This window comes from Ailuropoda melanoleuca, chromosome 5 (assembly GCF_002007445.2).
Source record: "Ailuropoda melanoleuca isolate Jingjing chromosome 5, ASM200744v2, whole genome shotgun sequence".
Lineage (NCBI taxonomy): Eukaryota > Metazoa > Chordata > Mammalia > Carnivora > Ursidae > Ailuropoda > Ailuropoda melanoleuca.
The window spans coordinates 31,130,917-31,144,696 of NC_048222.1; the positions used below are offsets into that span (position 1 = coordinate 31,130,917).

The 13,780-nt window shown below is 49.2% G+C and overlaps 2 protein-coding genes across 6 annotated transcripts in view; one reads left to right on the forward strand and one right to left on the reverse strand.

Annotated features, from left to right (window-relative positions):
* The window catches only part of PNPLA1 (patatin like phospholipase domain containing 1), a 44,991-nt gene extending 37,893 nt beyond the window's left edge, over window positions 1–7,098 (forward strand). The window contains exons 8-10 of one of the 5 annotated variants that reach the window (XM_019794184.2): window positions 796–921; window positions 4,573–4,678; window positions 5,447–7,098. In XM_019794184.2, the coding sequence (XP_019649743.2) occupies window positions 796–921; window positions 4,573–4,678; window positions 5,447–5,473 (259 nt within the window). In that variant the 3' untranslated portion in view covers window positions 5,474–7,098. Of the gene's footprint in view, window positions 1–795; window positions 922–4,572; window positions 5,214–5,446 lie in introns of those variants that run through there. The other 4 variants (XM_019794185.2, XM_019794187.2, XM_019794183.2 and 1 more) reach the window with 4 other exon arrangements.
* Window positions 7,099–9,770: 2,672 nt separating this feature from the next.
* The window catches only part of BNIP5 (BCL2 interacting protein 5), a 46,842-nt gene continuing 42,832 nt past the window's right edge, over window positions 9,771–13,780 (reverse strand). Inside the window, exons 14-15 of the mRNA XM_019794239.2 lie at window positions 12,457–12,711; window positions 9,771–10,678 (exon numbers count right to left, since the gene is read on the reverse strand). Of these exons, the coding sequence (XP_019649798.1) occupies window positions 10,643–10,678; window positions 12,457–12,711 (291 nt within the window). The 3' untranslated portion in view covers window positions 9,771–10,642. The remainder of the gene's footprint in view (window positions 10,679–12,456; window positions 12,712–13,780) is intronic.

Here is a 13,780-nt window from a genome sequence, read left to right on the forward strand (position 1 = left end):
GGGAGGGTGTAGGGGCAGAGGAAGAGGGAGAACAAATCCTAAGCAGACTCCACAATGAGTGCAGAGCCCCCATTCAGGGCCCAATCTTATGATCCTGAGATCTCGACCTGAGCCAAAACCAAGAGTTGGAGGTTCAACTGACTGCACCACCCAGGTGCCCCAGGACTGGTATTTTTTTAAGTTCCTTGGGGACCACATTACCCAGGCTCCCTTGTTGGCTTCTTGCCAGTTGGGTTAGCCAATGGAAGGCACCAGCAGATCAGAAGGTGGGTCAAAGAGTATGCCTCCCCTCCCCAGCTCCATCCCTCCTGCCTTGGGGCAGTTCTGGCAGTGGCTGGGGTTGTCCATGGCCACAGCTGCAGCTATTGGGAGAGCAGGTCCTTTTGATGTTCCAACTCCACTTCATATCACTTCATATCAAATATATTAAAACATACCTGCTTCTCACATTAAGTATGATTTTAATTATAAAACTTTTTGAAGGAGTTTGCATAAATTCAAAAATTTTGTGCTTAGGCATATACCATGCATTTTGTTTGCAGGTTTAAACTTTATTGCATTGACATATAACTTATAAAAGTTTAGTTGAGTTTCAGTTGACTCATTGGCATGATGTCACTTAGATAAATGGTCATTGATTATAAAACAAATGTTTGCTGTGGAAGTCGGGTGTTCGGGCAGGGTTAAAAGCCATAGCATTGGTGTGCCTGTCTACCTTCTGAGCTGGAGCAGGGCCCTGATAGAGGAGGACACAGGACAGGTCATTAACAAACTATTACTTCATCTATTGCCCAGGGAGAATCCTGCTGAAGACTCCAATTGGATGAGCAAGATGTTCAAGAAGAACAAACAAAAGACAAGTGGCACCAGGAAAGGCTTCCCAAGATACCCACGATCCAAAAAAACAGGTGGCAAAGTGCAGTGAGCATCACTAATGTTTCTCAAGTTCCACAGGGAGGAAAAGCTTTGGGAAGAGTCTTCAGGAAGATCACAAGGGGTAGAGGAAGAGTCAGTAGGAACTGGACTTTGGAGTCGGACCCACCCAACATAAACTCCCTGCTCTGCCATAATCTTACTCTGTGATCAAGCTTAGGACATGTGATCTTTCTAAGCCTCTATTTCCTGATCTGTAAAACAGGGGTAACATTGTGAGGGTTTAATGAGGCCAACATGTAAATTGCTTTGTGGAATGCAGGGTGTGTAATTAGCACTCAATAATTTTGTAGATATTAGGGTTATATGCAGAGGTTAACTAGGACTTCTCAGCTTCCAAATAGAACTCTAAAAACCAAACTAGAGAGGTGTGTGACCATGTGATCCTCACATATAGAGATCCAAACTGTTGCCAAGCTACAGATAAAAGCCCTAACCAATGTGAGCTGCTTCTTACAGCTTTTTGGTTATATTACATTGTCATTGATTCCATCAGTTAGCTTTTATTGAGCACCTAATGAGTGCCAACCACTCTTCTGGGCTCTAGAGATAGCAAAGATGAATTGAACTCAATCCCCACCTTTTTTTTTTTTTTTGGAAGTTTTTTTTATTTATTTGAGAGAGAGTGAGAGAGGTCACAGAGGGAGAGGGAGAAACAGACTCCCTGCTGTGCAGAGAGCCTGATGCGGGGCTCGATCCCAGAACCCTAAAATTATGACCTGAGCCGAAGGCCGACACTTAATATTGAGCCTCAATCCCCAACTTTTAAGAGTTTACCACAAAATTGAACTTTAGACCAAAGACAAGAACCAAGTCTTAAGTTTTTACTGAACTATGACATTGTTTTTTAAAGGGACATGCATATATACATACACACTTACAAATGAAAAATGCCAGCTTCAAACACAAACCAAGTCAGGAATCATCTACAACTATTTTATCGGATTATCAAAATATTCTCTGAATGGAATAGACCCACTCTGCTATCTACTTTTCTTCAAGCCTCCATTGGTCAGAAAAATCCCCAAATCATTCTAAGGGACATCCTTCTGTGTTGTTCCTGTCCCAGGTGGGGATCTCAGGTGGGCAGAGAGATGTATCAGATATCAGATAGATGAGGGTCAGAAGCTCACTCTAGCAGCCACAGGCCCACTTTGAGGTCTGGGCAAGTAGGTACTTGGTGAGTGGGAGGAAGCAGTAGGGTGGGAAGGAGAGTCTCAGAGCTGCTGCAGGAAGTGGGGCAGATGCATGTGTCACTTTCTGGATTAAAGGACAGGCAGGGAGGGTGCAGGACCCCCCAGGTCCCCTTGGGGGTCATGGAATTAGTGAATCCTGGGGTTAGTCTAGCTCTATTCCTTGGTCTCCAGCCCCAAGACTTCTTTGACTTTTGAGTGTCCATATCTCTGTCTCTAGGAGCTCAAGGTCAAGTTTGGTCAGGAGAACATAGGCAGGTCTGCTGTGGGGTGGGGAAGCTTCCTCGGGGCTGGGAGTGCCATCTGGAAGCCAGGCCCAGACTTGAGTCCCTTCATTTCAGGACCAGCCCTCCTCCTATACATTGGAACAGTGGAAACTATGCAATTCAGCCAGAGCTACCTTGGTTGATAAACTTCTAGGAATCAAGGTACTTTATAAAGAAGCAGGCTGTGATAAAAACAAACAAAACAACATTCACAGCTATGGGAAACACTGTTGTCAGTAGGTCACACATTCCGTCTGCGGTGTTCCTTTATAGAACATGTTATGAAACTGNCTACATTGGAACAGTGGAAACTATGCAATTCAGCCAGAGCTACCTTGGTTGATAAACTAGGAATCAAGGTACTTTATAAAGAAGCAGGCTGTGATAAAAACAAACAAAACAACATTCACAGCTGTGGGAAACACTGTTGTCAGTAGGTCACACATTCCGTCTGCGGTGTTCCTTTATAGAACATGTTATGAAACTGCCTGGAAGCAATTTACCAGTTGATGTTCTTAAGCAATTCCATGCAAATTCATTGCTCTGAGCTTCAAAGACCAGGGTAGGGGATAGAAGAGAGAAGCTCAAAAAGGTTAGGCATAGAGGAGGAGCGATCCAGAAAGAGAGGAAATCTGCTCATTTCCTCCCAGAGTACAATCACAAGAGACACTGTCACATCCATGGGCGAGTCCTGTGCAACTTCTGGCCCCTAGCTAATGTTCCTCCCAATAAAGAGGAGATAAGTTGGAATAAAAGCTACAGGGTAGCTGTTCCATACTTTAATCTCTCTCTCTCTCTCTGTGTTTCTTAAAGATTTTATTTATTTTTTTGAGAGAGAGTACCCGTGGGGGGAGGGGCAGAGGGAGAAGGAGAGAATCTCAAGTAGACTCCATGCTGAGCGTGGAGCATGACGTGGGGCTCGATGCAGGGCTCCATCTCACGACCCTGAGATCATGACCTGGGCCAAAATCAAGAGTTGGATGTTTAACCGACTGAGCCACCCAGGCACCCTTCCCTCTGTGTCTTTTAAATCAGATGTTCAAATTCATACTCTGATGCTGGTTGTATTAGTCAGTAATTGCTGTTTGATAATGCTACATAACAAACAACCCCCACATCTCAGTGGATTCCAAAACAGATGTTTCTTTTCCTCTTTCAGAGTTCTGTGAGCTGTCTGGGATAGCTCTGCTGAGGCTACAGGCTGGGGTCGAGGCTGCTCCCTGTCCCTTTCATTCTAGAACCAGTAGATGTGCCCAATAGGCTCCGCCTCTAGAGCATGGCTAGAAACATGTATCAGCCTGGCTTTCCTCTGCTAGCCTCGGCTCTCCTCCAGGAAGACTTCAGTGGTCATCTGATTTGGGTTGTGTAACTGGCCTCAAAGTGGCAAGACAGATTGAGAAATTCAGGGACTGCCTACAGGCTCCACATAGAAAAGGAAGAAGTCCCTCTTGCTAATTGCTATTCAAACCTTCTCAACAGCTACCAAGTCTGTCAGACTCCTCCAATTTCTACCATTTCTACCACTAGAGAGCCCCCCTCTGTGAGTTACTGTGGAATTTTCCCCTATTCAAATGGGAATGTAATGATAATAGCTAAAACTTACCAAGTAGTTATTAGGGTCCAGGCATTGTGGCACAGACAGGGTAAGCAACATGCCCAAAGTGGCACAGCAGGGAGATGGCAAAGCCAGAATCTGAATCCAAGTTGTCTATCACCAGCACCTTGGTGTCGAGCACCAAATGATACAGCCTCCCAGGGTAGAAGGAGCCCTGGAGTGAATTGGAAGTCCCAGGGCCTAGTCCTACTTTGTCTGCTTGGGCAGGGAGTGGCCTGGGGGTGCGCTTTGAGATGCACAGGCAGACATGGCAGGGTTAGGGCAGGCTGGCTTGGGGGCCATGTTCACAAAGCTGGACTTCATCTGTGGTACTGGGGAGTCATTACAGGGTTTAAACAGAGTGGCACAGTCAGAGGTGAAAGCCTTCCAAGAATGGACAGGTCCTCATGCTAGCATTTCTCTAAGGTGGGCTCTGCAGGAGCCTTCCTGCAATTCCCTTGAGAGAGCCAATGACTGGCCAGACACAGCAGGTGGAAGAGGCATTGAAATGTGGGATGGGGCTTCCCATTGCCCCCTTTATGTCTCATTTCTCCTCACATGTGCTTTCTTGGCATCTTACGTCCAGGTCTGCTCCCTGCCCACTTGACTTCTCTCTGCTCTCCACTTCCGAGACAGTTTGGGTCACCTACAGGCCTCACCCCAGCCGGATCCAGGAATACAGCGGCCCCGAGGTGTGGAACTGCCCAGGATGACCCTGGAGGCCAGACACTTCCTGCTGCATCCCCAGATGCTGCGGTGACCTCTGAGCTCCATCCACCCAGTTTCCTTTCAGGCTCCACCCACCTCTTCCTGGTCGTAGTCAAGGCCAACACTAACCCATATATTGCTTTGTGCGCTAAGAAAACAGTACCCTTTCCTGGAGAACTTGATTGCCAGCTGCTGGAAGACTATGCTAATATATGCTGATTTTGTTAAAACGGTTGACTGCCACCTGCTAGAAATTTGTATGAATGGCATACAAAGCTACCAACCTGTACAAATAACATACAGAAAACTGTACAAATAACATGCGGCATAAACATGTCCATGAGATGCCTCCCACAAGGGTCTCCTTGTGCAGTCTGCAATCTACACAACTGCACTCAATGCTCTGGAGGCCACTCTACTTCTTTCCCCTTCCTGAAAAGCCAAATATTAACCAGACTTTTGTAAATCAAATAATGTTTCAAACACTCTTTTATCAACTCCTGCTCTGCAAATGGAATTCTCCATTTGCAAAAAAATACCTTGTATAATAAAGTGGGATTTGTTAACTGATTTCTTTATATAAACCGAGATTTCCAATTTCCACGCATCAAATTGCTAGAATGGGTCCTGGCTACTTGCTTGGGGCTGCCCTACGCATAGGAAGCTGTGAGGGATGTTCTCAGTGGAAATAAGGGGCGGAAAGTCCTCAATGAGGGACTTGGAAATGATGAATCTCTCTGTCCTTTTTCTAGGAAGCTGTGAGCCAAGAGAGAACTTGAGCTGGAACAGGAGAGAACATGATGACCCAAGGTAGAGCCTTCTCCCCAAGGCTCTCAGACGCATTCCCCTCACCCTAGGCCTTTTGGGGACCAGGTGTCGCCCACTACCAAGCCTGTCGGTATGGAGGGTCCTGCTTCTCCTGGGCAAGCTCTTCCGTGTTTAAACATCCTCTCAGCTTCTCTGCGGTCCTCCAGCCCTTCCCCTACTCTGCTCTGGACAGACACACAGACACCGATACGGATGGGCTCTGAAGAGCCCATAGCACATCCTGTTGCTGGCTGGCTGGGCTCTGGGCCTTCCTCCCAGCCCCAGCCTGAGTTTGCTTCTTCGAGCTGGACTGCATCCACCCTGGCCCCCCAGGGTTTAGTCTACAGGCCAAACTCTTGGGGGTTGATGCACTTTCCTCTCGCGTGTGGTGTCAAGAGACCAAGTTCTTTTGTTTTGTTTTTAATTCTCACAGTGGACCAAAGGCTTGATTTGGAACCACTGGACTCCGTTTCGGCTCCTCACCGAATCACTTGCGGAGTCGATCAGGCACGAGGCCTTTAAAAGCTCCCCAGGGCTCGTGCGGTGTGGCCATCCTGAACAGGCCACCCTGGGCTCCCCTGAGTCCTGGTGTGGTTGTGGAGGAAACGGGAGGCCAAATGTCCCTTCCCTTCCCATCCCTCTGCAGGAGGGCAGCGTGCAGGCAGACTCCTCTGTCTGCTGTTCACACCTCAGTGAAAATGTTCCATGAGAAAGATACCTTCAGCCTCAATTTTTCCAGCCCTTCCAGAAAAAAGAATAGCCCCACTGCTTGCCGGAGTGTGGATAACTTCCAGCCCCGGCCAGGCCCAGTAAGGAAGCCTGGGCTGCCCACAGGCCTCAGATGTATTTGCTTAGCAAATCCTGGAATGCAAAACCCAGAAGACAGGGTGGGAGACAGCCCTGAGCTTGGTTGGGGCCTCTGGGGGATGCATGCAAGTGTTAGCCACAGAGAGTGGGAGGCTGTGGCAGGGGGGCCTGCTGGAACCTACATTAAGGGGACGGTGTCAGGGAGCGGGAGGCACACAGGCACCCTTAAGAAGGTTCTGCCAGGAAGAACCTAACTGATGTGAAAAACAAAGACAAAAGAAAAAATTTAATTTCCTTATTGCCAATAGTGCATTGACAAGTCCTTGAAACGGGCTGAGTGAACTTCCTTTGGGAGCTCAGCCGCCTCGATGTCGACACTTTGCTAAGGGCAAAAGGCAGCCTTACCCCAACCCCCCAGGATCTTGTGAGTCTGCTCCAACACCTAAAACTTCCTATGGAAACTTCCTTTACTTCTACTCCCCAAGATACATGTTGGCGATCATCCTCCAAGCCTATGGCCCCCCGATCTACATCTGAAGGGGCTCACGACTGAGTTCTATATTACCCAGTAATAGATGACCTTTTCCTAACAATAGCTGGTCCCCTGTAGCCCCCTCAGAATCCTGGAAACCTTGTTTCCAAAATACTTTGGAGGCCCTTACTGTACTGTCCGTAACCCCCTTCCAACTTGAAAGCATATAATCAGTCACCCCTCACAGCCCCAGTGCAGCTCTTTCCGCCCACGGGGCCTGTCCCTTGTGCTTTAATAAAACCACCATTTTGCACCGAAGATGCCTCAAGAATTCTTTCTTGGCCGTCAGCTCTGAACCCCAACATTTCCTACATCACTAATGGCACCTTTGAGAGGCTGAAAGGAATCAAATCCCGGGTGTTCCTGCACCCTCTGCCTCCTCTGATACTCTGATTCTGTGGCTCAGACCAGGGGAGCACCCTGGGGGCCACGTGGGTGGGAAGAGACAGGTCCCACCGGGAGGGGCCCACCTGGCCTTTTCCCCCAGGAGTGGTCTTGCGGTTTGCCGCACGCTGTGGGCGCAGAGGCCTTGAGACATGCGAACAGGAGAGGGGAGGGTTTCAGTCTTGCACAACTCTGGAATGCTTATTCCCTGGTATGCAAGGGGGAATTGAACATAACGATCGTTGTTGTTCTAACTCAAAGCCTGTATTTAGAGCCCAGAGGCCCTTATGTTACGGTTATGTCAGTTACAGGTATTGATCAATCCCCTTGTATATTCTCCTCCGTTTTGCTTATTTCCCTTTTCCCCATTACAAGGGAATTAAAATAACTCTTCTTGCATTAGTTCCAGAGTTCCTGATAAAGTACAGGACACCTTGTTAAATTTGAATTTCAGATAAACAATGAATAATTATTCAGTGTGAGGGCGGCCCCAGTATTGCTATTATTTGTGGTCTACCTGAAACTCACATTTAACTAGGCCACCCATACTTTTATTTGCTAAATTTGGCAACTCTAATTAGTTCCTTTCTCCTTATAATGCTTTTTTTTTTAAAGATTTTATTTATTTATTCGACAGAGAGAGAGACAGCCAGCGAGAGAGGGAACACAAGCAGGGGGAGTGGGAGAGGAAGAAGCAGGGCTCCTAGCAGAGGAGCCTGACGTGGGGCTCGATCCCATAACGCCGGGATCACGCCCTGAGCCAAAGGCAGACGCTTAACCTCTGTGCCACCCAGGTGCCCCCCCTTTTTTTTTTATAGCCAATACTAGTGGCTCTTGGTTTTTTGTTTTCTGTTTTTTTTGATGTGCCAGTCACTATACTCTGAAACTGGAGGTCTCACTGGTGCGAAGGCCAAGGGCAGAACATTCTCTGGTCTTCCAAACAAGCATATCTGAATGACCTCTAGAGCACAGCCCTCCCTGTAATTCAGCTCACATCCCAAACTCAACCAGGTGTTGGCTGACCCCGTTGTCTCTGACTTACTTGTTTAGCCTCCTGACTTCTCAGGGTCAGAAATTAGGTTAATTATGTCCTGATGGCACTTACCCACCTTTTCAAAGCCTTTCAAAGCAGCAGGGTCTCCCATGGACCTCTGTACTCTTGAGAGCCTCCGCGGTGTGAGTTGAGGGAGCCCCGCCCTCCCGCAGTGATGTCCCCGCCACCCTATATTCCTACTGGCACAAAATCCCCATAACGGGTGAGGTCCATGAGCACTCCAAGGGCTGGGATTGTGCCTTTTGCATTTGTGTACTGCCCGGAGCTAGATCAGACGTGGCACGTAGTAAATCCTCAGTAAATATTGGTTGAGCGAAGGAGCTAATGGATTAGACAGTCCGGGGAGGCACTAAAACAGGGGTTCTGGGAGCTGGAGCCTGGCCCAGTTCTGTCTGTAGGTGGCCTCGTGACCTTGAACAAGGCACCTGCTCATTCTGAGCCCCAGCTTCCCTGACTACAAGGTGAGGTGCTGCCCTCTTCTGCCCTTCTCTGAGCATTACAGGGAGCCTCCCAGGTTTGGGAGCCGAGAGGTGGCTTGGAAAGGAGACAACCTATGTGCTCTGCACCCAGAGGGCCGCTTTCCCCAGGGAGCCACTGAAGTACTCATGTGATACCTGCGAGACGGGAGAGACCACATTCTGTGGGCCAAAAACCAGACACTGTATTCTGTCCATTTCCCCCCAGGTTCTGAGTGACAGTTTGGGCACGAAAATTAGGGACTTAATAGACGCTGTAGAATCAAGACTGGCCCAGATTTTCCTGGACGTACAATTAACTGTCATCTTAACAGTCCCAGAGGGACAGAATGTCAGGTCCAGAGGCAAGTATCGTGTCCCTGAGGGCCTCAGCCTGTGGGGAGTTGGACTAAAACCCAGGTCTCCTGTTGCTCAGGGCTCTCCATTACTGTCTCAACAAGTTGACAAACCCCAAGGAAGGGACACCTGGGGAGCAACCAGAGAGGGTCCCCAGGCGGGGACAGGGAGGTGACCGACACAGCCTCGAAGGCACCAGGCTGGCTGACGCGGCAGGGGGCCCCCCATCTTGCCACCATTGTGAATAATCCAGATTAGGCCTCAGGGCAAGTCAGTTTCTTTATTTGCTTAAATAACAGTAAAAAAATGAGACTCAGATGCCAGCATCAGGAACTCATACCAAATACTCATACAATTTAAAAAACATCATCCCAAATAAGAAACTACGTACAGAAGGTTCCTGACCCTCGTTTCAAAACTGATGCTGATCCTTTGCATTTTGGGGCTGTGTCCCTGAACATTAAAAGAAATCCATAAATCGATCACCTCTCCCCCACTTCTTAGAATCAGCAATAAAACCAAATGACTTTCAGAATATGCTTTGTTGAACTTCCTAAAACTTTGCCTCGGGTTTGAGGCCAGTCCCAGGACCCTGGGACCCCACATCGGGCTCCTTGCTCAGCAGGGAGCCTGCTTCTTCCTCTGCCTGTCACTCCCCCTGCTTGTGCTCTCTCTCTCTCTTTCTCCCTGACAAATAAATAAATAAAATCTTTAAAAACAAAAACACACTAAGACTCATTTGAAATTGTCATCTAGAAAATGCCAGCCGGCCTTCCTCATGCCGAGTAGGCATAGTCTGAGCCCCTACAGATCAGGAAAATACATGATAGGAAAAAATAAGGGTACATAAGTCAATACTAGGTTTAACCCCAGAATGTGAAGTCCTTGACCCCTGGTTAAATGCTCAGGACCAGTGCCTGTCGAGGCAGCTCCCCGTTTCCTCCCTAGCCCCCAATTTAGAGAGACAACTACTGGTTGCACAATTCCAGTGGAAGACCAAGGCCTCCGAAGGAATGCCTGGCAGAATCACCTGGCTCTCAGGAGCTCTCCCACTCATTCATCTGGTCATTCATTCCTTCAGTGAGGACTTAAGGATTGCCTCCAGCTCGGTGGGGTGTATTTAGCCACCGAGTGAAAGCACCGACCTCCCCCCCGTTAGAGAGCCTTCAGCATGATGGAGTCAGAAGGGACCCGACAGGTTGTATACATAGTCTTGCCCAGAATCCAAGGTCTGGAGAGGAAGACAGACAAGTCCAGGCTTTGCAGCAAGTTTGGACAGGTCAGCAGGTGCAGCTCTGGTCTCCTGACTCCCCGCACAGTGCTCTCATTCCCCCAGCATGGCCTCTTCGTGCAGCTGAGTGGAAGAGGGTTTCAAGTAACCCGGGCTCAGGAAGCCCTCGATGGCACACAGACCAGACGGCCCTCCATTCTTGTCTTCATTTGTGTCTGTGAAGCACTGGACTGGGGGGTCATGAAGCATCTTCAGAGGGTCCTGCCTAAAGCCGCCGATTGTTTGAATAGTTCAAGGAAAGTTGAGTTTAAAGCACAGCTTTTAATCAGGACTTTGGGCTTCAAGAGTTGCGACGATCTGGAAGGAGAAAAAGAACATAGGTTTTAGCTACAGCCCCAATTACTTGTGGGTCCCGTTCTGATAACAACAGACTTCTAATTAACATATCAACACACCACCCTCGCTGTCCCATCTGGGTCTGGACTCAGTGAGGGCCTCCTATCTGCAGTGCTCTTCTGGTCCTTTCTTCCCATCTACAGCCTCTCCGTCCTCAAAGGTCAAAGTCTATGCCTGCCTCCCCCTGGAAGGCTTCCAGGACCGATGGTTTCATTGGCCTTAGTTACCACTAATTTGGCATTTTACTGCTACTTAATTTCGTCATCAGGAAACATTCTGTCTTTTCCTATAGCAGAACCAGCCACAGGCCCTCACAGCACCTTGCACAGCTGGACCAATCAATACCTATTGGTCAAATGAATGAATGAGTGAAGGAATGAATGATTAGTAAAACCAGAAGAAGGAGCTAGAGCTACTGAGGATGTCAGAGCTGTTGTTTCTCTAATATCTTTCACAAAGACCTCAGATCACTCCAGAAACTATTACCTAACCCATTCTAGAGGGCAAATTATCATATGATCCCCATATCTGGGCAAAGATAATGGGGCTGAGGGAAGAGAGGTCGAAGGTCGTAAGGAGTTTCCCACCAGGAAAACAAGCCAGCATAAAGCAGACCACGAGTATTATGAAATCAGACCTGCTCTCTTGAGAGATGCATTACGCGACTTTGAAAGGTAATTCCAGGAAAGGCAGAGCTTTTGCAAGATGGTGACATCATTGTAATAAAGGTCTAAGGATCATTTGGATGTAGAAATCCTGTTTGTCCAATGCCAACAAACAGAATGCTTCCTCCCTTCATTTTTTTTTAAAGATTTTAAAAATTTATCTATTTGAGAGAGAGTGAGAGAGAGAGAGGGCATGAGCAAGGGGAGCAGCAGAAGGATAAGCTGCCGCCCCTCTGAGCAGAGCCTGATGCAGGGCTCGATCCCAGGACCCTGAGATCATGACAGGAGCAGAAGGCAGACGCTTCACCGACTGAGCCACCCAGGTGCCCCAGGACCGCTTCCTTCCTTTAATGCCACGCCTTCGTTCAACAGCTTCTGCACTAAAGATCTGGGTCAAAATGTCTGTAGGCAGTTTAACTGATGTTGAAAAGGGTGGGGAACACTGTTTATCAGAGGCCAACTCAGACTTTAAAAAAATCATTGAGAAGTATTATTTCTAAAGGGACCATCTCAGAGCCTTAGGGACAGGGCAGGTTACTAGGAAAAGCATGGAACCGATCAGAAGTGTGAGGTCAATGGCAGGGAGCAGCTATTCTTAACCAATCAACCAAGACAAGGTCAGTGAAGGACCACCCCCCTTGGAAGCCTTCCAGAACCAACAGCCCATGACCCATCCATCCACCTCAACCATCCTTCACTTGATACGTAATCGTACTTCGCTTCATCGTTTAAATTTTATGACAGTCTTGAACTTAGGAAGCCAAACGGCACAACCCATGAAACAACAAGAGGGCAAGCTACGGGAGCGCCCGGTCCAGTACTCCATACCGAAATCAGGCAGCTTGGAAATGCACATACCACCAGGGACCAGAGCCCAACAAAGCAGGTGCTAATGATCGAGTAAAGCCAGCGAGGGTTTTGGAAAAGAGAATGGGTATAGAATCGTCTCGCGGGGCCTCCACAAGGAGGCGGCATTTGAGCGAGCCCCCCAAAAGTCAAGAACTCTGCAGGGGAAGGGAGAGGCCAGTAAGGTGATCGTGTTGGGATCTTGAGCCTGCTGTCGCTTGTCCTCACCTGCAGGGCCGCCTGGCACGGGAAGTGGGTGTAGCTGTGGCCGTAGCGTAGGCCCATGAGGCTGAGGACGGCGTGGCTGTTGTTGCCGGCAAATTTGTTAGACGAGCCAAAGGCAAAGAGGTAGGGTCCCTGGGCGAGGTGACCGTCGGGCCCCACAGAGCGGGCCTTCCGGCTCTGCAGGGTGGCTGCCAACTTCCTGAGGGAGGAGTCTGAGAGCCTGTGTAAGAACCTCTTAAAGCTGGGGTGTCGCCTGATCTGGAAGCAGAAATGGAGGCAGGGTGTCAGTGGTGGTGGCAGGTAGCCCCCTACCACCGGCTGCCCCTCGGCCCAGCTCTGCGCACCCAGGCTGGGCACCCCCCGCCCGGGGACAAACTCCCTTGTTAAATGCGTCCTCTACCTCCAGCCTCCTGGAATCTGTTCTGCGAGGTTCAACTCCGATCAGCAGAACAAGGTGGGGGAAAAAAGCAGGTCTTTGTATAACGGATGCTCAAACAGCATTTACTAGCTGCACGACTTCTCCCAGCCTCAGTTTAGTCATGGGGAAACGGCAGGAGTAATGCCCCCCACCCGCACGCAGCGTTGTTGGGGGAAGGGGACTAAGTGAGATCGTTTATGTAAAGTGTTCCACATGGAGTGGATGTGGGTGAATTTCAGTTCTCACTCTAAGTCGCCTCCTCTTAACACCTAAATGTCCTAGGTTGGGTGCCCCGAGACAAGGGCTCAGGTGCAGGTAGTTCATGTGGTAAGAGACGCTGCAAAACCCCGATGGGGGAATGGAGAGCCGGGGCAAGGATGGGAAGGCAGTCCACGCACGCTGGCCTCGGAGGCTGGTCCTCGCTGGCCGCTCCACGAGCCGGCGTAGAGCACACTCCTCAGAGTTTTCCCCGCAAGGGGCAAGGGAGCCGAGGTATGTATACACCAGCTCGCAGGAGCCCTGCGTTGAGGGCCGCTCCTCACGAGGTGGGGAGATCATTCTGGCCTACCATGTGGGTGGCAAAATTGTTCTAGAGGCCAGTCCTCAGGCAAAAGGCTGCAGGTACTGGCAGTGTGGAGTTGGGCCAGCGCGAACCACGGCGGTAAGGTGAGGCACTCACGGAGCCCGCTGTGCTCATGACCCAGCTAGGACTTCCGCTCATATCTGATACCACGTATGTGATCTGTCCAAGTAGACTGTGAGGTTTTCAAAGAGGGAACCTCCTGTTATAGGCTCTCTAGCAGGAGGGGAAAACCTAAGAGCTTGAGAGAATTGGAGACCATATTGATGCTGAAATGTGTGCCAAGTCAGAGTGAAAAGGAACCTAGCAGAGGACAAGATCAGTGGGAC